Source organism: Nilaparvata lugens, chromosome 1 (genome assembly GCF_014356525.2).
Source record: "Nilaparvata lugens isolate BPH chromosome 1, ASM1435652v1, whole genome shotgun sequence".
Classification (NCBI taxonomy): domain Eukaryota; kingdom Metazoa; phylum Arthropoda; class Insecta; order Hemiptera; family Delphacidae; genus Nilaparvata; species Nilaparvata lugens.
Window position 1 is genome coordinate 1074956 of NC_052504.1, and position 24030 is coordinate 1098985.

Genomic DNA, 24030 nt, shown 5'->3' on the forward strand with positions numbered 1-24030 from the left:
AGTTTAAATATTATTTTTTTCTAAAACTAGAAAATTGAACATAAAATAAAGAGAAAATAGCGTAAAGTGTCATCTATTTTGAACTATTCAGGAATGTTTTATTTCGTCAAGGAATAACGTTTTCACAATAATTGTTATAGAAATGAGAAAATAAGATTATAACGGTTTAATAATTATAATTCACAATATAATTTGTAATTATAATTAATAATTTTATAATTCACAATAACGGTTTTTCTTCGTGGTGAGGGGACATTACAGTCCAAACTTCACCAGGTTGTCAAATAAAGAAGTCATTCTATTTTATAAAACTCTATTCATCATAATTATTTTATTAATTAATTATTTTTTCATTCAATATGAATAATTACCACAATATCAACTTCTCACTACACAAAACGTATTTTATTTGTAAATAATACAATCCGCTAGAATCTAATTAAAAACTTGACAAACTGAAATCTTGACCAATTTAAAATAGGCCTATAACCATCCTCAGAAAATTGAGAATCTTTAATAAGAATCAATATAAGAAAAATTTCATGTTGATCAGCTCAGTAGTTCAGACGTGATGATACGTCATTCGTGAATTTCCCATCGCGTACGTGCATGAACCAGTTCTTTCCTTTATTATATTATAGATTTATTCCCTTTATCATACTATTACTTTTCGTAAAAAGACCACTATTGGTTATTCTTTGACCTCCATTTTAATTTATAATATAATAAAGGAAAGAACTGGTTCATGCACGTATGGGATGGGAAATTTACGAATGACGCATCATCACGTCTGAACTACTGAGCTGATCAACTTGAAATTTTGCTTATATTGATTTTTATTATAGATTCTCAATTTACCGAGGATGGTTATAGGCCTATTTTAAATTGGTCAAGATTTCAGTTTGTCAAGTTTTAAATTAGATCCTTGCGGAGCACGGGTTACTTGCAAGTCTTGAATATCCTATTATATTAAGCGAGCAATTTCTGTATTTATATATCTGGTTATTTTTATATCTGGTTATTCTGTTCAACGGATCTCGAAAACGGCTCTAACGATTTTCACGAAATTTGGAACATAGTAGGTTTATGATATAAAGAGTCGATTGCACTAGGTCACATCCTTGGGAAAACTCGCTGAACGACATTAAAAGGATAATTCATCTTTGGCTGAAACAGATGTGGATAGTAAAAAAGTGAGTGAGGGAGTGAGTATGTGAAAAATCAAAATATCGCATCCCAGAAATTCTTAAGATGACGTATCTGTGCCATCTATGCCATAGCTATGGCTATCTAAGCCATCTGTGAAATATAAACACGATCATTTAAGAGAATTGTGTTCTGTCTATCAATAAATAAAAAAAACGAGCGAAGCTCGGTATATTTGATATAAATCTACTTGATTATGAAATCTTTGAAGATGACAGTGTATTTAAAATTAAATTAAGAGACCTTGAATTTGCTCGCCAGAGAACTGTAATCTCAAATTCAAAAATTACAGGCCTTAAAATCACATACTCAACAATTTAGGCTAATAAATATGATGATAGGGAAATGCTTTTGAATCCTCATTGTAGGCTATTAGGCATATTAATGGAACAATGGACCTAAACAAATTTCCCACGAAGATGCTAAATAATAAATACAATTTTTGCGTAATTCTATTCCAAGATACTGTTTAATAGACCCGCTCACACACTCTCACTCTTTCTTCCTCAATTCCTCTCGCTCTATCTCTCTTTCTCCCCCTCCAACGCACTCTCTCTCTCTCTCTCTCTCTCTCAATCACCCACTCTTTCTCTCTCTCACTGTCACTCCTACCCGCACCCTCACTCACTCCATCCCTCTCTCTTACTCACTCTCTCTCTCCTTCTCCCTCTCCCTTGGTAGAGAGTTAGTGGGAAGGATACTTCGAATATTCTTTCCGAAGAATGGACATTGATATGTCCAAAACTCCGCCAATTTATGTAGATGCATTACAATATTATCTTGTATAGTCATTCCAAATTACTTTTTTCAAATCATTGTACAGTTCAATAATTATTTTCTTAGTTTATGTTATGTAAATTCATCTATAATTTTGCTGTATTGTAAGCTATTGTATATAAGTGTAAAGCCAGTATATATTGTAATCTACATGAATAAAGTACTCAATCAATCAATCTCTCTCAATCACTCACCCACTCTTTCTCTCTCTCACTGTCACTCTCACCCGCACCCTCACTCACTCTCACTCTCTTACTCACACTCTCTCACCCTCTCACTCACTCTCTCTCTCTTTTATATCTTATCTTATCTTTCTGTTCGCTCTCTGCTCACGCTCTCTCTCTCTATCTCTCTCTCCTCTCTCTTCTCTCGAGGTAAAAATAAAGGCAGCTATTCTATTCTATTCTATTCTATTCTCTCTCTCACACACACTCTCTCTAACACACACTCTCTCTATCTTCTCTCTCACACAATCTTTCATCTCTCTCACTCATTGCTGACGTTTTTTCAGATTAGAAGTTCTAATTACAAATTAAATTTTTCTTATTAAACTTGCACTGCAATTTTTCTATACCATTGTGTAATCAGTAATTGTGTGACTTTTAGAAAAAATTCTGATTTTCCTGCTAAGATTTCCTCGTTTCAAGACGAATTTCATCTATTGAAGTTGATGTTTACACAGACTAGAGTTTCCAGGTATACTGTATGTATATTTTCCTTCCAAATCCTTTCCTATACTTCCAGAGCAGGAATATTTTTGTGGAAAACTAGAACTTATAAAAATTAAAAATGTTTATGTATAAACTTCTCAGGTGTTCAAAAACTTCTTAAACCTTTGCCTGTCCCTTTGTGAGGCAGGAGTATTATTATCTTAGTACGTACTATATAATCATATGATAATGGAAAGCTATATTAAAAACAGCTATAACTCCCTTGTTTTCGGGTATTTTTGAAAATGGGACTTACGCTTTAAAGAATTTGGGGTCGCTGAATCCAAATCCGAAATCAGAAATCTTCTATCTATATTTTTAAGGAAGTTAGACTTTGAGAAAAAGTGATGAGTCATAACTTTGAGCAAACGGCGGCGTAGTTGTTAGATCTGTCGGCTTATTCGTAAGATCCCCATGTGAAAGTACAGGAGAGCTGCAAAATATGAAATATGATCTTCAGTAATATGATATTCCAGGAGCGAGGTCTCTGCCGTGTGAAACTGGCCTTAGTGGGTAGGATACTTCGAATATTCTTTCCAAAGAATGAACATTGATATGTCCAAAGCTCCGCCAATTTATGTAGATGCATAACAATATTATCTATTCTATTTATAGTTATTACAAATTGCTTTATTTCATATCATATACAGCTTAATAAATATTTTCTTAGTTTATATTTTTCATCTATAATTTTGCTGTATTGTAAGTTAAGTGTAAAAGCCAGTATATATTGTAATCTACTTAAATAAAGTACTCAATCAATCTCTCTCTCTCTCTCTGCTCGCTCACATCCACTCTCTCTCCCTCTAACTCACTCAATCTCTCTCCTCTCTCTCTCACACACACACTCTCTCCCCTCTCTCACTCTCTCACACACACACACTCTCTCCCCTCTCTCACACACACTCTCTCTCTCCCCTCTCTCACACACAATCTTTCATCTTTCTCACTCATTGCTGACGTTTTTTCGAATAAGAAGTTCTAATTACAAATGAAATTTTTCTTATTAAACTTGCACTGCAATTTTTCTATACCATTGTGTAATCCGTAATTGTGTGACTTTTAGAAAAAAATTCTGATTTTCCTGCTAAGATTTCCTTGTTTCGAACGAATTTCATCTATTAAAGTTAATGTTTACACAGACTAGAGTTTCCAGGTATACTGTATGTATATTTTTCCTTCCAAATCCTTTCCTATACTCCCAATCAGTCATTCTACAAATGAAAATTGATGATAAATTTCAACTATAAACAGAGATATTGTGGAATTTCTCCATATTGAGGTGAAATAAATAAATTCAATAATATAATATAAATAGGAATAGCCTAATATAAATAAAAAATATAATTCATTGCTTAATAAAATATAATTGATTACTTCAAACGAGAATGAACAGTTGAGGCTGTGCAAAGGCTGAAATAGTATATTCGCACCTAGAGCAGAAAAACATTTTTGCCCGTGGTGCGAACGATATTTTTCGCCACACTACAGGTATTGCTGACAAAATAAATAAAGAATACAAAATAAAGAATACTCGTTAAGCTATCGTACCTATCTCTTGATTTTAGTGGTAGAAGATTTGCAGTCAGGATTTCAGATTCTTTTAAAATTTCACTTGGAATACCACAGTCATCTTCAAGCATTTTTGAAAATTCGGAATGCACTAATCAACAATAAATAATTGAATAAAACTGGTTGCGAAGCGAATTAGTTTGATTCGAAACTGGAACTAAAATCATGGCGACTTCAGCTTATGATGAAAGTGGACACTCGCCCGATCTAGCGGATGACTTATTAACTACTTCCATAAGCGGCTGGAAAAAGACAACTTTCTGGCCTAGACCGGAAAAGAAACCCTTTTCTGACGTCGTCTGCAAACAAGGTCTTTCAGATCTACGTAGGGACTGGAAAACAGCTGCTTTCTGTGCAGTGTGGCGAAAATAAACTTTCTACTGGTGGTATTTTTCAAAGTTTTTCGATTTGTATACTATCAAGCTATCAAAATGAGAAAGTTTTCTCAGGAAAACAATTTTTTTCCAATCGTTACTTTTTGAGATATGAGCGCCTGAAGTTTAAATTTTTGGGACAGAACATTTCAAGCTCGGTAAGAGATAAATCCATGAGATTTAGAGGATAGATTCTTCATGGTATTGTTGATCTAATAAAACGAAATTTTCTGAAAATAAGAATTTTTGAGAAACTTATTACTTACTAAAAATGGCCAAAAATAACTTTTAGATGAGCTATTTTCGGTCATTTTTGGTAAATTGAATAACTTTCTCAAAAATTGATATTTTCAGAAAATTTTTGTTTTATTAGATCAACAATACCATGAAGAATCTATCCTCTAAATCTCATGGATTTATCTCTTACCGAACTTGAAATGTTTTGTCCCAAAAATTTTTAAAAAATTCAAAATTTTAAATCATCACTCCTGGACCGAAAATCAAGTGACGAAGCAGTGTGAGATTACATAACCTTATCTTTTGGACAACATTAACATTTTATCAAAATTTTTGGAGAGAAATAGTACAGGCTCAGCCTAGTTTTTCCTCCAATGTCATGATTGTATTATGATTATAGTATTTTATACAATAAATGGAAATGGAATGAAATTTAAACTTTAGGCGCTCATATCTCAAAAAGTAATGATCGGAAAAGAAATGTTTTCCTGAGAAAACTTTTTCATTTTTATAGCTTGATAGTATACAAAAATGGAAAAACTTTGAACAATAGGTGAGAAGGTTTATTTTTAGCCTCTGCACAGCCTTAATATCTCATCAATAAAACTGTATCAGCTACCGTCTATAGAAGGCATTGACAAGACAGAGGATCGGCAACGTTGTACTGTTATATTTCTCCACTGCCATTATATCGTGGACATCACCAACGGTGTTTTAGTTATCCATGAATACTCATTAACAAAAAAATCAAGACCAAACTTCGACCTTCCAATAAAAAAATTACAACTATTCATACATCTCGTTTTCAAGTATACTATTATTCTAGGATGAGATTGACTTCATACTGTCAGCATTAGTTTAAATGGGAAGCATTGCTGTTATATACAAGGAATGCTGACAGTTTAAAGTGAACTCCACTATATGACAGTCCTTCAAATCTCTTATCGAGTTGCATTTTGACGTAAACCAATTTTTGGCAATTTTTTTCGTCAAAGCTTGTTTACCAACACAACATAAAAACAGAAAACCCCCAAATATTTACAATAATTTATCTCGTAGTACGAAAAAAATAGTAGTATTGTAATATTTTAGTAGTTTTCTGTCAATACATGACGCTAATCTAGAAGAGAAATAGATTCATGACCTTATGGATGCGGGGTCAAAATTTGACAATGAAATAACTTTATCATTGATATAAATTGTATGGGGTAAGATCTAAATATAACAGTGATACGGTATTCATACAAATTGATTGTTATAGCTCAAATTTTATGTGTATACTAAGATGAGGTGAAAATTCACCTCTGCCTGTCAATGAATGTTGTAAATTTACTCTATCAATAATTTACCGTAATGAATGATTTCATATGAATATAGTTCTTACTATGTAGGTTACTATATAGTGAGGTCCACGTAAGATGACAATAATTTGATTAAAAAAATAGTGTTGCTATCATTGTCTCTCATTCGACAAAACAGATGTCGCTATTCCTTTCTAGGAATTCCTTTCTTACTGGCAATTGGGAGGTACCGGGTTCGATTCCCGGGCTGGCAAATCATTTTTTAATAGTAGTTTCATCGAATTTCCATCTAGCTGTTAACCCTGTTGTCAATGTCTGCAGTAGCAGAAATCTTCGGGGTGATTTACAGCATTTATTTAGGATTTTCGTTAAATAATAATTATATAAGAACTTTAAATTTCCATGGAACCGGTGACTTATATTGGAAATGGAATAAAAAAAATTACAATTGAAGTTCAGTTTACATTGAATTCAAATTATCTTTGTAATTGAAATATTCATGTTGAAAGTAAGCTTACATCAAATTTCCACCTAGAAAACAAAATATCTTGAATTAATATAATGCGAAGTACCGTGATCTGATCATTTTTACCAAAAATGAATTATATCAACTATCCACTACAGGATATAAAAATTATAGAATTTATTGTTCAATCATTGTAAGATATATTTTCTCCACGCATGAAATATAATTATTGATAATTTTTAACAAGTATGAACAGTTGATAGACCGATTACATCGGATATAGCGGTATCAGCTATCTTCTATTGAAGGGAGTGGCAAGGCAGAGAATCGGCAACGCTGCTCTCCTACCTTTATCCACTGCCATTATAACGTGGACCTCACTATGAGAATTTTATTCAGCCTCGATTTCGTAAACGGTATTTATGTATGTGAGAACATAGGCCCGGTTGCACAAAAGCCGGTTAAATTTTGACCGTGATCAGTTTCACAAAAACCAATCAGAGAAGGCTTTTACGAAAAGAAGGATTCTGTGATTGGTTCTCGTGAAATTAATCACGATTAAATTTTAACCGGCTTTTGTGCAACCAGCACATAGTTTACGAGGTATAAAAGCCTACGCCAAAACCCTGACAATGTTACTTATTGAAATAATGTTACCCTTGACACATTTTATCAAATTTTAACTCTGGATTAATGTCTATAGAGTAAGATTAACTTGAAGCTGTTAGCATTGGTCTAATGGAAAGCGTTGAGCATTATAAGGAATGCTCAATGCTAACAGTAAAAAATTAGTTAAATTATAGACTCATAAATGTATTTATAATGTAAAACACTCAACTTACTCTTTGAGCACATTACAATATTATATCTATTGGTTATTTTTTTACAATATTCATTTTTTTATAAATGAAGACAATATCCAGTGATAACGGAATTTGAATCGTATCCAAATTGAGTTTGAATCGTCTTCTTAATCCTCATAATATAATAATCAACAAACCACACAACTCATTCTTGAAGGCATATTTATATCTTTCAACTAGGTAATACAATTATTGATAATGAGCTTCATTTTACTCCACTATTACGTAATCGCCCTAATTGGAAAAATATATATATTTCAAACCAACAACAAACAATATAGGATTCATTTTTGAAGGGCAAATACTCTTGTATCTATTGGCCATTTTATATGAATTGACCGCACAACTAATGATAACCAATGTTAAATTCACTCTATTACTTATGACGTCATCCTCTGGAAAAAAATACGATTTGGCAGCATGAAGTTATTGTATGATTTACGTCGTCAACGATTTCTAAAAAAATAATAATATCAGATATTCATTACAAGCTCTCATCATGGATGACTTCCTACTCAAGCAATCATGACAGTTTTAATTGAATCCCCCTAATCTGATATTTTTCTCTCGTTATAGGATCGGCATCAACACCGCTTCATAGTACATAGCTTCCCCTCATTATTCCTACAGTATTCAAGCAAACCAGTCGTGTTTATTAGATCCCTAGTTTTGGGTTTATCATTTAGTTTTCACAAGTTGTATTCAAGCTTAGATTTATTTCTCTACTAGTCTATAATTATTGAAGCTTTAGCGTAGTTGTGTTTACACAATTCACATTAGTTCGGAGTTAATTCTTCACGAGTGACATTCAAGCTACAGAAGTGTTTCATGTTTGAAGCTTAGAGAGTTCAGTTTCTAGTTTTCTACGAATTGCATCAAGACTAACGTTTCACAATATTTCTACAGTTGAATCTTCACTAGTTTTCAACGATTCCTGTGTTACTACGTTTTATATATGTTTTCTACAACTATCTAGACTATAATATGGACTACCTAAAATTATTTTCGAGTTATGTTTTCTTAGTTTCTTACGATTTCTACTCATGATTGACAGACAATAATCTCTAGAGAGTCATAGTCTATCGATATCCGTTTTCAGTTTTCTACATTCACTATGTTTTCTGTTTTCTGCGATTTCTTCATATCAGAGAAAACTTCTATAATTTAAACTATAATTAAAACTTCCATGCTGTATTCTGTGATATAATCTACAAGTTTGAGTTCACTTGCTCAGTGTTCTACAAGGTTTAATAGCCCTACTCAAGATCCTTGAGTTACGGTACATATCGATATCCATTTCTATTTTTCTGCTTATCTACAACATTGACAGTACCTGAACGTTTCTAGAGTTTTCTCAATCTACAAGACAGACACAAATTTCGGAGTCAAATCGATTTACGCTTCTAGTCTACTGTATTCTCTATTCTTAGTTTTCTATACCGACACAGTCTAAAAAATTGACAGTCACAGTTTCTAGAGTTTAATTTCCCACTACGTTTTCTACATTTTTTCTATGTTACCCAAGTTCTCTACGTTCTCTTCGGTCCCCACATTTTTTACCTCTTCTACGTTCTGTATGTCTCCTTTGTTCTCTACATACTAGTCCTATATTTTCTACTTCCTTTATCATCTATATATTATATACCTTTTCTAACTCCTATATCTTCTACCACATTTTCTCGTATATTTCCTACGCCTCTTACATCTTCTACATCTCCAACATTCTCTCCTACCTTCCCTACGCCTTCTATATCTCCCTCGCTTCCTGTATCTACTACATAATTAGAACGTCCTCTACATCTTCTACTTCTTCTAGCCTACATCTTGTACTACTTCTACATCTTCTAGCCTATGTATTCTAAATCTTCTAGCCTACGTCTCCCACATCTCTAACGTCCTCTTTACGTTCCCCAAGTCTTCTACTTCTAGACTCCATCTTCTACATCTTGTAGCCTAACGTCGTCTACATCTTCAACATCCCCCACGTTCCCAAAAGACTTGTACAAGCCGCCGGCGCCATGTTTGTGTTTGTTACAGAGCCGCAAACCATCGTGCTACCGGCGAGCATCGTAAGCGAGCCGGCGTCAGCGGCGGAGGACGACAAATGTTTTGTGCGCTTCGTGACTAAGATGCTGCTGGAGCTGTTGGGTGTCTGTCTGCTGCTGCTGATTGTGCTGATTGTGCACTTTCATGAATGGCCATCGTTGCGCACGATGCGCGTCATGAAGCGGCTCCCCGGGCCGCCTGAGGCGTTCTTCTTCGGCCACTCGCCGACGCTGGCCAAGATCAAGTTTGAAGGTAGGAGGTCACTTGTCAAATTCAATCAATCAATAATTTTATTCAATTCAACACATAGAAGAAATCAAAATACAAAAAATCAGGATCAAAAATGAATGTCTAATAGAATACAAAATAGAGGCTTCTTCATGGTGAGGTGTACTGAAAAGAAAGAAAGGAGGAAAAATACCTATAGTGAAGTCCACGTTATAATGACAGTATTTGATCAACTTTGGTTTTGCTATCCTTGTCTATATATTTGTCTATATTTGAGGGTTGAGTGTAAGAGAGGGCCGGCTGCGCCTTAACTCCGCCCTCCCAGGTAAAAATAAAGGCAGCTATTCTATTATATTCTATTCTATTCTATTCTATCATTCGACAAAGACGGTGGTACTATCCTTTTCTAGGTCCACAATGATGACAATTATGTTTTTGACAGTGTAGAAATATAATTAGTTAATGCAGAGAATCGGCATGGCTATTCTTCTATCTTTATTCACTGCCATTATAACGTGGACCACACTATAGCCAACTATGGTTTCCCATGTGAAAGGCAGGTAGAGGGTATAAAAGTAAGGAATGAAAAGGGTGAAGAGGAGCGGAAAAGGAAAGAATTAGAAAAGAAGGTAGGGAAAAAAGAGAAAAAATATGAGCAAAAACTGTAAGCGAGTCCACGTTCAACAAAAGTGGTTATCTAAAAGAATAATGGTCTTGCAAACAGTAGTTAGAGCAGAAATCTTGAGACTCATATGTCGATGGAAAAGTTACTGTGGGCCCAGGTTTTTATTTCTAGTTTAGTTTTTCTACTAATCTTAGAGTCTATGAGGAAGTGGTCCGGAATAAGGTTTATTATTTTAGTGCCTATATAGATCAACTGTTTCCTTAAACATTCAATATTGGTGTGATATGTGACATATATCTATTAGTAGTGGGCCTTAAATTATAATAAAATTGAATAACTATCTTGAAAATTGATATTTTCAGAAAATTTTTGTTTTAATAGATCAACAATACCATGAAGAATCTATCCTTTGAATCTCATGGATTTATCTCTTACCGAATTTGAAATGTTCTGTCGCAAAAATATAAACTTTAGGCGCTCATACCTCAAAAAGTAATGATCAGAAAAAAATGTTAACCTGAGAAAAAATTTTCATTTTGATAGCTTAATGATATACACATCGAAAAACTTTGAAAAATATCACGAGTAGAAAGTTTATTTTTAGCCTTTACACAGCCTTAAGTGCGAGGAAAGTGGGATTTATATTCTATCAAGTATTCATTTACGGTTTTTATAATAATTGGCCTATTGTCATTACCTTAAAGTCACTGAAAAACCATCTCGGTAGGGTACAATCTAGGTTTGTTTAATAAATTTTAATGATCAGTTTTTGCACCACAAAAATAGTTCCTCAATAACACAGTAATTATATAAATGATCTTTAATAAATAATAAATTCCAGTAATTATATAAATGAATAAATGAAGAGATTAATTCTTGAGATTGCTATTGTTCTATGGCCACTCGCCGACGCTGGCCAAGATCAAATTTATTTATTCACCAGCCGTCAGGCGCGCTTCGCTCGCCGTATCCGTCTAGCCCGGGGGCTCCGCCCTCTGGACCCCCGACTGGATCGTCCAATAATGAGATCAGCAGCCTCGCTTCGCTCGCCTGCATTTTTCATGTGAGCATTTTTATCATATGTTAGGAAGATCCAGTCGGGGGTCCAGACTGAACGTCTGGCTAAACAGATATGGCGAGCGAAGCGAGCCTGATGGCTAGTAATATAATATTCTCAGGAATAGCTCTGATTAAAGTAGCAGTGGCTAATCAATTTTCCCGCGATAAATTTATTTCAATCTTCAACTTAATGCCAACCTGACAAAATTATTTAATTAGTTACCAGTTAACAACTGTTTCGAAGAGGTACTCTCTCTATATTATAGTTCTATAACATAATTATGGTATGGACATTTCATAGCCACTCTAATACAACCTTATAAGGTGTTAGTCTTTGACATTTTTTCAATTTAAAATTAAGGAATAAGAAGAACATACATGCTAAAAAACGAACTTTTAACCCTTTAAAACCACCTTAGAGTTTAAAATATTGCCAAAAGATCTTAGTGCGCCTCTAAAATGGCCAACTGAACATACCTACCAAATTGAACGTTTTTGGTCCGGTAGATTTTAGTTCTGCGAGTGAGTGCAGTGAGTGAGTCAGTGAGTGCCATTTCGTTTGATATAATTATAGATTATCATTTACAATCAACCTTAAGGACAAAGAAACAGACTACAGTCCAAAACTTCTTCTCATCCCCAATCATAAATAAATTGTCCAAATAAGGTTAGTGCGACTTTCCAATTCAAAGTGAGAGGTCATTGTGTCAAATTATAAACCGAATGTTGAATGAATGCATCTTCAATAAATGAATAAAATAAATGAAGATTAGTAATTCATCGTAGATGAAAGATAAAAATCTTTAAAACGTTCTTCTTCGACCACTCGCCAATGCTGGCCGGATTAGGTTCACGAAGGTGAATGATGATTGTTCGAATGTTCAAGTGAACAAGTAAACAAGTTAACAACTTGTTCGAATGATCATTCTTATCAAACTATATAACTTGATACCTTTTAGCAAACGAATTATCATGGATGAATAGATTAAAACTCATGAATGATTCGAACCTCTTAGTTTGAGTCTAGATTGAGTTTTGAATCTCAATCTCAATAAGTTTAGTCTAATCTCAGGCAAAAATGGCTTATATCTCTGTGGTCCAATGAATATGCTGTGATACTGGAACTTGACTGTGAAATACGTAATTGGCTTAACCTTCAATCATTGATATCCTAGCTAGATCAACATTCAATCATCAACATAGAAATATCAGTGAATGAATTTATTGAATTCAGAACTAATCTTAAAATTAAAAAGCTATTATGCTATAAATATTGATTACACAATTTCCTTGACCATCAATGTTAACACATTCTGGGTTATCAGCCGGGTTAATTAGTCAATTACTTTATGATGATAAATTGATACTGTAATGAACATTAATTTATCAATCCTCATTAACTCTACTAATAGTTCCTACTTCATTGATGAAATATTATATCGATATTACTACTTGATGAATATTGATAGAAAATAAAATATTATAGATAATGGTGCTATTTTTGTTCGTCATGACATAGAAAAAAATCTTATTGTTCTCGTTTTCTGAGAATGTTTGACATGTTTCCTGCATCATTGCAGAAAAGTCAAAACAATTTATAAATAATATTATAATTTATTAATCACTGATATTTTGTGATAGATTGATAGATAAGTTTAAATTCCATAACATACTACCTATTTTAATTCTGTTTAAGAAAAAAATTATAAAAATTATAATTCTCATTTTTATCTCGATATCCAAAACCAATTAATACTGTATTACTTTCAAATCTTCTTGAATTAGCAGGGCTAATTTCTTTAATTATGAAATAGAATTACAGTACCCTTTGAAATTTATAAAAATAGAATAAGAATACAAATTATAACAAGTCATTACATCATCAGAAAACTTTAACCTTCGGTTATTGCTGGTTTTCAATGTTGATATTATAGAAATATTGACTAATTTCCCTGAATATTTGTGTCACTGAAATTTCTATTCCATTAATACATTAAAACTTTTGATGTCTGGCATGTTTTGAGATGTAAAAAATTAACAAGATTAAAAAAAATCAGAATCTACAAGCTGAATAAGTAGGATTCCAGAGATATTCCAGCATCAAAGATTTCAATAACAGATAATTAGAACAATTCAGTATGATACAACCAGTCCCAATAATTTATTATGCCAGTAATTCATTGTGTGAATCAACTGCTTGTTGTTGTACTGTTTTCTTTTATCATTACAAATTATTTCAATTTTCGTTTCATGTATTTATACATAGTAGAAAAATTACAACATTAGAAGGCTTACAGATTCCTGCCAAAACAAGCCTCAGTGGAAATCGATTTTTTACACAAATATAAACTAAATTAATAAGAAAAATAGATAAAGAAAAAGAATAATAAAATAGTTTGGAACGAGCATTATAAATAAAAAATAACATATTTCCATATTCCATGATAGCCCCTCTTCTACAATATTAAATCTATTTTCACTTTTGAAAGTGATACTTTACTATTAAAATTTTGATTTTATTAGGAGATATTTTTGACAGGGGGTGATGACCGATTAAGCTCCAAGCTTGAGCGTTGGTGAAGAGAATAAGGACTATGATGAAAAATGATGAGATCACATTGAAATTGATAATGATAAAAATATGAAAAATGATAGTAATAGAATATAGAACATCATTGTGATGCTTCAACTAATACTTCAATGATTTACTATTCAATTCTTCTTCCACACATTTATTCCTTATGATATTCAAATTCATGTGATAAGCTACCAATAATAAGAAGTGATATTTCTATCGTCTCATTACAGATTTGCTGGTTTTTTTCGGCCAGCTAATACGGGAGTATCCACCTGTTTTCAAAATATGGACACTTGGCATTCCAATAGTTGTTCTAACGGAACCAGAAGACGTTGAGGTGAGTTATAATATTGATTTAAAAAAAAAATACACAAAATATAATAATAATTGAAAAATCCCGGCCCGGGCAACATATGTATCTCGGGCCACTCCCGTGTTTCGGATGGACACGTTAAGCCGTCGGTCCCGGCTGCCTGAAAGCAGTCGTTAGGTCATGTCAGAGGCTCTGAAATTGATCAGTTGCGACCTGAAAACTCTGACACCAGACCTGACGAGCCAACCAGGTCACACGATATTATTATTATTATTTACAAAATGAACAGACTAAGAAGACCAAAAGAGTTAATAAATGCATCAATCAAAAATTTTTGGATGAGGCCTAATAAATATTTATTCAAATTGAATCAAAATGTCTCTTCGAGAAAAATCTAATTGGCTCTCACGATTTTTTATGAAAATTACCATGGGTGAATGATTTTTTAAAATTTGGTTTTTTCCTCTGTATAGAGATCATACTTTTGAAAATCAAATTTCCCATCCTTCATGAAAGCTCAAATCGAGTGTTTTCCAATTTTAAAATGCTAGATACTACGTTATGTAAATTATTTCTGGGATTCCATCATTTTAAAGAACTCTAAACATGTTCTATACTGTATCTGTGCTAAAATAGTTACAAAACAATTTGATAGAGCCTAAGATGAAATAAATAGATTTTAGGTAAGGCAGATGGCTTTATTGTTTAAGTTAATACTTTATATTTGATATTGTGTGGAGACTCTGATCATATACTCTATTATTATCATTAATACCTCATTATACTCTTATAAAGAATAATTGATTATTGCTACCCTATCAAAAAGTTGAATTATATCACAGCAGATTCTCTAAAACAAATATAAATCAGAACCACTATATTATGAGTGATAGCTTTGTCTCGATAATTTATCATCTTCTATGAATTATAAAGTGAATTGAAAATATATATTTGTCAAAAGTTGAGCTATGCTACTTGAATCCTATACAATAGAATGTATTTATCGTCAAAGGATTATGAATAAAGTCGATCTATGAATAAAGTCGATTTGGATTCCAAAGCTTAGATTGTGAGTGGATTGAATTGAGATTTTAGTTTCATTAGAAATAATTATTGCTATCTTATAGATTATTGTCAAACGATTTAATCAATTGATTTTAAAATATTTGTGTTTCAGGTATTACTGAGCAGTGTTCAGTACATAAAAAAAGGAATCGACTACGATGCGTTCCTAGACTGGCTGAATGAGGGTCTACTTGTCAGCACAGGTGAGTCCTTGTTTACACGAAATAGTAAATGAATAAATATGACCAGTTTTCTCGAAATGAATCTATAAAATACAATTACTAACCAAACTGAGTCCCCTGTGGGTTGGGGGAGCTTTGTTGGGATCGACTCCATCGTACTCAAGAATGTGTTGAAAACCAGAATTCATCCACAACAGTATCCATGCTTGTCAAAGGAGGCGACTAAAATGGACCTCAAGGCAACTCCAGAAGTTGCCTTGCCTTCAAACCCACGTGATCTGCCAAATAAGGGCAGTTTCGGAGGGGCGGAAAGAAAAAGCTAAGAGACCAGAGATGGGTGAAATTCCAGGCACAAATGTGGGTCAAGAGGCTGAGTCGAGGGTGCCCTAGAAGCAGTTTGGCGTCCCCTCTCTCAGCGGTAGGACCTACAAAAAGGCCAGGAGTGGAACTCACGTTGATCACGAGTTTGTGGGTGGAGAGGCCAAAACTCATCACTGCTCAAAGAAGGGCGGCCATTTAGGCAAAACTTCTTGGGAGAGGTGAGGCTTTTGACCCTGCGAAGTTTTGGAGGGGCAAAAAGAAAAACCCAAGAGACCAGAGATGGGTGAAAAACCAGGCACAAATGTGGGTCAAGAGGCTGAGTCGAGAGTGGCCGGGCGCCGGGCGCCCTAGAGGTAGTTTGGCATCCCCTCTCTCAGCGGTAGGACCTACAAAAAGGCCAGGAGTGGAACTCACGTTGATCACGAGTTTGTGGGTGGAGAGGCCAAAACTCATCACTGCTCAAAGAAGGGCGGCCATTTAGGCAAAACTTCTTGGGAGAGGTGAGGCTTTTGACCCTGCGAAGTTTTGGAGGGGCAAAAAGAAAAACCCAAGAGACCAGAGATGGGTGAAAACACAGGCACAAATGTGGGTCAAGAGGCTGAGTCGAGAGTGGCCGGGCGCCGGGCGCCCTAGAGTGTTTGGCATCCCCTCTCTCAGCGGAAGGACCTACAAAAAGGCCAGGAGTGGAACTCATGTTAATCACGAGTTTGTGGGTGGAGAGGCCAAAACTCACCACTGGTCAATGAAGGGCGGCCATTTAGGCAAAACTTCTTGGGAGAATAAATAAATAAATAAATATGATTTTATTGCCGTTAAATTCTTAGAACAATAGGCAAAGTCAAATATTGATTACAGTAAGACAAAAGATAAAATCAAATTTTACAGCAACTGTACATACAAAATTACATTACTGAGTCTTAAAAATAATACAGTATCTAAGTGAACTGTAAGTCAATTGGATTTTTCAAATACATTAATAAATTCATTTGAATGTACAAAACATATTCCTTACAGCACAACTTGAGCCTTAGAACAATATATAAATACAAATAGAAACCTCTTAACTCTAAGCAACAAAATATTTTACTCTCAAAGAACTCTTCAACACTATATAAAAGGATTTATCACAAGCCAATTCAATAATTCGTCTTAAATTTCTTTTCTGTCTCTAATATTAAATCTGTAGGTAATTTATTGCAAATTTTTATACCAAATGTATCATAACTTTTGGCTGTTTTGGATAACCTATGATAGGGAATATCAATCCTATGACAATTTCTTGTGTTATAGCTATGAGTTTGATGCCTTAATTTTAAATGGATGAGTTTTTTTTAACATGCAACAATACAGTATATATGTAAAAATTCACTATTGTCATTATTCTAAGCTGGACGAAAAGAGGCTTACAGTGTGCTAGTCTATGAGAATCAGTTAAAACCCTGACCACCTTCTTTGCAATAATAAAATATTCCTGCATGACTACTTTCCCCACAATAGTATGCCATATGTTGCAATACTCTGAAAAAGGCAAAATATATCGATCTGAAATAATTATCTGGAACATGATTTTTCAGTTGTCTGATCAGATAAATCACTCTTGAAAATTGCTTGATATATAATTAATATGAGCTTCCCAAGTCAAATATCTGTCAATGAATATCCCAGAAATTTTACATCGCTTATTGCATCCACACAATCTAAGCCACCTCTAAGGGTGAAGTGCATAGTCTGTGTTTTATTCTCGTTGAGCATGAAGCCGTTAGCCCTAAACCATGTCGCTGCTTGTATCAGAGTGGTCTCAGTTAGATTTTTAAGATTTTGAAGGTCAGTACATTATTGATAAATGTTGTGTCATCAGCATACAGTATTGTCGGCAATTTAGAACAGGGAAGGTCATTTATCATAAGAATAAAGAGCAATGGCCCGAGAACTGATCCCTGTGGGACACCGAATTTTACACATGCTACATCTGATCTCTTATCTCAATACACACCACTTGTCTACGTCCCACAAGATAAGTTTTAAATAAGCTAAGATCTGCTACACAGACGCCATAAAATTTCAATTTATCCAGTAAATTTCAATTTAATCCAGAGGTGAGGCTTTTGACCCTGCGAAGTTTTGGAGGGACAAAAAGGAAAAACCAATAATTAATGTGATTCAATGTATCCCGTCGGTATATCTGATATATTATATTATTTATTGTTTATTCTTGTTAATAATGATTATTTTCATAATTGAGATAAAATATTCCAGTATAGTGTGGGGTCCACGTTGTAATGACGTGGAGAAAGATATGAGAACAGCATCTCCGATTCTCTGCCTTGCCACTACCTTGATTTTAATCAAGTGCTGACCTTATAATGTGTATCTCTCTATAGAATTATTATTCATTATTTTACAAAGGCGACTTTTTAGAAGTATTTTAAGCGTAGGTGATGAGGAATGGGATGAATGATAAAACATGAAGGTAGAGTTATGAATGAATAAAAATTATAAGTTATGCTATCCAATTGAATAGAATCACTTGGAAATGGAATTGTATATTCGTTCATGTTTCCAAGACTTGTCGAAATAAATTATATTGTTCTCTTTGTTTCCAGGATCAAAATGGCAGTACAGACGAAAACTGCTGACGCCAGCATTCCATTTCAAAATTCTGGAGCACTGCATTCCAATATTCAACACAAACGGAGCTCTGCTTTGCAATGAACTGCTAGAAACAAAAAACGAAGAGATCGAAATTGAGCCTTTCATTTCAAAGTGTACACTGGATATAATTTGTGGTAAGAGCAGCCTATTTCTTCTGTTAGTTTTTTTCAGAATTTGAGAAATAGCAGTAGCCTATTTGTATGGAAAATTAAAATATAGTTTTTACTTTGTATGAAAAATTGAAATCAACCAAAAGAGGGTTGGAAACGTTCTACTTCAAACCAATGCGTTTTTCATATTGAGGTAAAATATGTGTTTTCATGTTTAACTCGTATTTGTTTGTCACAAATTGAATACCTAATAGAGTTTTTATGAAATCGTCTCAAATTTTCATACTTTTTTGCATAAAAATATCGGGCAAAATGTGAGGGAGGATTATAATATTATTTATTTATTACAATGTCAAGGAAGACTACAGGCATACGCCCAAATCAGTCTCACTACCTACTATTCACCAGCAAAATGAACATGTAAGAAATAAAAAATAAATAGTAATACAATGAAAGATACGGAAGATAATATTATGATATTACATTCATACAGTGTGTGCTGTGAAGCAATTAGGTATAAATAATAACATAAGGATAATTAATATAAGCATGGTGAATGGAAAGCATGTGAAAGTAAAGATCGATTGAAATAAAATAACTAATATTAATACAGAAATTGAATTATGTTAAATTTGTATTTAAATTATGTTATTGATAGGGCCTTTTATAACTGCAATATTGTTCACGCTGTATTTATGTAAAAATAACGGCCTATCATGCACCGTAGGTAGATGGAAAATATGACTAATAAATTTGAAATTGTTTTTTTTTAATCAATTTGAAGTTTTGAAACGAAAAACACATAAAATGGATGCTTTAATAAACTGAATTTCAAATCATTTCCAAATTTGGTGAAAAAAAGTTCTATTGTTCAGGCTTTAATTATTGTTGAGCATAGATCTTTCTCAAGCTCTATCTCAAAGTTTATCGAGTTAGATAAAGATCTATCTCAGATACCTCTCAAGAATAATGAAAAATCACAATATATATTGAGAAGAATACTGTATTTTTTCTAAATAAACACGACTAGCTTCGACATTTATGTCATTCTCAAGAAGTGTTTTTTCAAATGAGTTAATTTTCCAACATCAAGAGGAATGTTGGTTGAGGATGAGGAATCTATTAGCTACAATTACTACCGTGTTATTATATATTCCTTCACAGAGAAACGCAACAAGAGAGTGTTTATAATTTTACTATATTCAAAATATATGTCTTGAAAGTTACCCTCTATGATTTTAACATGTCATTCCAATATTCTGTAATCAGTTCTACAATTTATTGATTAATTTTTTTCATAAACTTAAAATTTTGTTTCAGAGGCAGCTATGGGCTGCTCATTGAGAAATTTGCCAGACAAAGGAGAACAGTATGTGAGAGCTACAAAAAAGTGAGTAATCAAATACAAAACATAAATCAATTAATTAAGAGAGACTAGAAGTCTATTCAAATGAAATCTATTAACATAATAGAAATAACAATATATCAAAATTAGGATACTGGATATTATGGAATCCATCAGAGGAGGTGCTCCGATATTTATTTTACAGTGACAGTGACTTTAAACTGTTGACACATTCCATATAATAATAATACTGAGGGTGATGCCCACATAAGCTCTTCGGCTCGTGCGTGGGTAATGAGTGAGAGGGATGATGATGAGAGATGATGACTACTTTTTAGGTAGAGGGACCGACGACTTATCGTCTCCTCCGAAAGGAAGAGTTATAAATAATAACATTAATTTCCAATCAATGCCACCAGTTTAAATTGTATTTCACTATAGTATGGGTGAGACAATATTGGGCGTTTCGCAAGCGTTTTTTCAAGCGTCAACCCAATCAGTTAATTGAAGAGCTTGCTGCCCTGCCGACTCTAAAAACACTGTCTGAAAATGACTGGAAACACCGTATGGTCTAGCCCTTGGCTTACAATTTGAAAAAATAAAATGGTATGGAAATATACTTTATCAGGTGAAGTTGGGACGATAAATACCTCTGTTGTAACTTCGAATATTCTTAATCGAAAAATAATTAATACTTTAATATGGTCTTTACCACTCAAAAACTCTGATGGAAGTTGATAATATTTTATTAAAATGTATGAATTCAGGGCTACTCTCTTGTATTTATAAAATAGAATTAAGTTATAGTACCTTTTGAAATTGATAAAATAGAATAAGAGTAGTAGTTATAATTTGTATCCTATCCTATTAATTTCAATAGGTACTATATTCTATTTGATAATTTTAGTTGAATTGAACCACTCTATATAGAGATGCATGTTATTATCACTAATATAATTAGGTTCAAACAGGAAAAAAAATCTCATAGATCATTTGTTCATTCTCGATAGGTACCGTAGTGGTTATTTTTTGACAGTGACATTGAATAATCTTATTATTCAATTTTTACAAAGAAGCACTGATTGGGAGAGAAAAACTAAGGATACTCCTTGTACTGTTTCTTTCCCAAATTTAGATAACATTTTAAAAGTACAAAATAAAGTTCACTTTACTAAAATTTAGTTCATTTTCACTCAAAAACAACGAAAACTAAGATTTTAAATTTTGACGGTTGAAAACAAAATAAAAATAAAAAATATCACACTCAAATCGCCATTAATTGGAAAATGTTTGAGTGATTTTACAAAATTTAGAGCCAGAAAAAACACAACTCACTATTCAGCACAGCTGATCATTTTTTGATATACTACAATTACTCTTGTATCTTCATAGATAACAGGATAGAATTGAGTCTACATAGTATTAGAATAGAGAAAATATAGCAAAAGTAATCATATCCCATGGTATAGGTCGTTTATGTTCGAAATTTCAAGCCGAATTCTTGTCAACTGGAGCCTGGTTTTGTTGGGGAGAGTGTAAGAACGGCACAGTATGAGAGACTACCAGCGTCACTAGCTTCACCAAAAATAAATGCTAGGACTATCGGAGTTAACAGTGAAATTTGGAACATGCTGTACGCCCTGTATCGCCCTGGATATCTTGTTATCTTGTTATGCTATCTTTTTACCATGGTACTGGTATTTTTTACAGTGATGTTGATTTTTTATTGATAGCCTTTAACTTACTATCAATTAATTTTTATTGTATCTTCATTGATATAAGTATCAGTTTATGGTAAGTAAACCTTGCATTGTTCAATGATGAAATAGTTATTTGTGCAACTAGTGCGCAAAGTGACAGTTTGCTGCACCGAAAGAAACGTTTACGCCCGAGCCGTAGGCGAGGGCGGAATGGTTTCTTGATTGCAGCAGAGGAACTTTGCGCACGTATTTCACATTAAGTTTTTCCTACAGTTACTATTGAATATGAAAAGTGGGTAATTATGGGTAAAATTGCCTGAAATGCATCAAATGTTTTTCTGTGTAATTTTATTATTGATAAAAACCTTAATTTATTGTCAAATTGAATAAAAATGTTGTTCTTGGTTATAATATATAATAGTAATAATTAGCGCGTTGTGCTTGTTTGCACCTCTGCTCACTATAGCAGCCACAGCAGTCACTGTTCCAACTTCATTTTGATTTTGCTGCACTGTTGCTCTCCTATAACCTACTAAGTATTTTGCATTGCCATGTTGCAAATCTGGGGTGCAGAAAAAATTTTCCCGCACTAGAGCGGAAAAGTGATTCTTTGCGTTCTGTATCAGCAGCAAGGCACACCACTTTCAGCGTAACTGTAGGAAATAGTTATTTGTGCAACTAGTGCGCAAAGTGTCAGTTTGCTGCACCGAAAGAAACGTTTACGCCCGAGCCGTAGCGAGGGCGGAATGGTTTCTTGAGTGCAGCAGAGGAACTTTGCGCACGTATTTCACATTAAGTTTTTCCTACAGTTACCATTGAATATGAAAAGTGGGTAATTATGGTAAAATTGCCTGAAATCCATCAAATAACTTAGTAGTGTTTGAATGGCGTGGGCGGCTGTGTGGTGTGTGCTGTGGTGGACTGTGCTGTTGCTGTCCTCGATATAATATACAATGAATAATAATTAGCGCGTTGTGCTTGGTTGCACCTCTGCTCACTATAGCAGCCACAGCAGTCACTGTTACCAACTTCATTTTGATTTTGCTGCACTGTTGCTCCATATAACCTACTAAGAATTTTGCGTTGCCATGTTGCAAATCTGGAGTGCAGAAAAAATTTTCCCGCACTAGAGCGGAAAAGTGATTCTTTGCGTTCTGTAATCAGTGTAGCAATGGCCACTTTTCAACGTAACTGTAGGAAAACTATTTTTCTTCTTCAGGATGAACAATTTGATAATCGAAAGGATTCTGACTCCTTGGCTGGCCAAAGACTGGCTGTTTCATTTATCACCCACCGGCAGGGAGCAGAAAAAAATTGTGGATATCCTTCATTCATTCACACAGATGGTTAGTACCCTTTACAATATATAATTACCTTATAAATTCTCTATCCATTACGACCTGCTATATGTTACATCAAGCTTTAACACTACATTGATGCATATTCATCACTGTGTAGAATTAATCGAAGATATTCATCCTATTATTGTTAATTATTAAATAGCATAGAGGAGAAATATTCATAAAAAGATATCCCATGGTACAGGTCGTTAATGCTCCAAACTTCAAGCCGATTTTTGTTGACTCAAGCCAATTACTGTCTATCATATTTGTCCTTTATTACTGTTTTGGCTGAGTGAGAGTGTAAGAATGGCATAGTTTCAGATTGGAGTTCTTTATTATTAAATGTAACTTACAATATAATCTGGCTTATAGCCTAAACTACCGGTACCTAATTTATTCATTCATTTATGGAAATTTATTCACGAATCAATTTATTTATTCACAATAAATTATAATCAGAATAAAGATAAATGCAGTTTTAATAACGATAATATAATGTATTGTAATGTAACTTTACATGTAACTACTTCAACAAATATTTCAACTATCTGAAAAGGATATAACATAATATCCCTCCCATCAGTATGGAAGACTATCAGCGTCACATAGCTTCACGTAAAAGAACTATCGGCTTGAGTTAACAGTGAGATTTTGAACATAAACTATGGGATATTACATCTCTATAAAAACACAATTTTTCATTAAATAATATTACATTCCCCATAAAATAGGAGTAAGTACAATTGGATTAGTGTATAGCTATATAATAACTATAATATTTTTATGAATGACAAAATTAATAATTTCTCAATCTGTTCCCAATAGATAATCGAAGAGAGGAAAACGCAGTGGCGAAAAAGCAGTAAAGAGGACCTAGAAGACGATGAATATGGTATGCAAACTAAAATATTTCCTAAAACTTGAGAAAAAAATTCAAAATTCATAAAAATAGTATTT

The 24030-nt window shown here is 33.5% G+C and overlaps 1 protein-coding gene across 1 annotated transcript in view; it reads left to right on the plus strand.

The window, feature by feature from the left end:
* The first annotated feature begins 8122 nt into the window (after positions 1-8122).
* Positions 8123-24030, plus strand: part of LOC111045367 (cytochrome P450 4C1) — a 33094-nt gene continuing 17186 nt past the window's right edge. Inside the window, exons 1-7 of the mRNA XM_039427242.1 lie at positions 8123-9804; positions 14273-14379; positions 15533-15623; positions 18527-18709; positions 20006-20075; positions 22950-23076; positions 23899-23965. Of these exons, the coding sequence (XP_039283176.1) occupies positions 9525-9804; positions 14273-14379; positions 15533-15623; positions 18527-18709; positions 20006-20075; positions 22950-23076; positions 23899-23965 (925 nt within the window). The 5' untranslated portion in view covers positions 8123-9524. The remainder of the gene's footprint in view (positions 9805-14272; positions 14380-15532; positions 15624-18526; positions 18710-20005; positions 20076-22949; positions 23077-23898; positions 23966-24030) is intronic.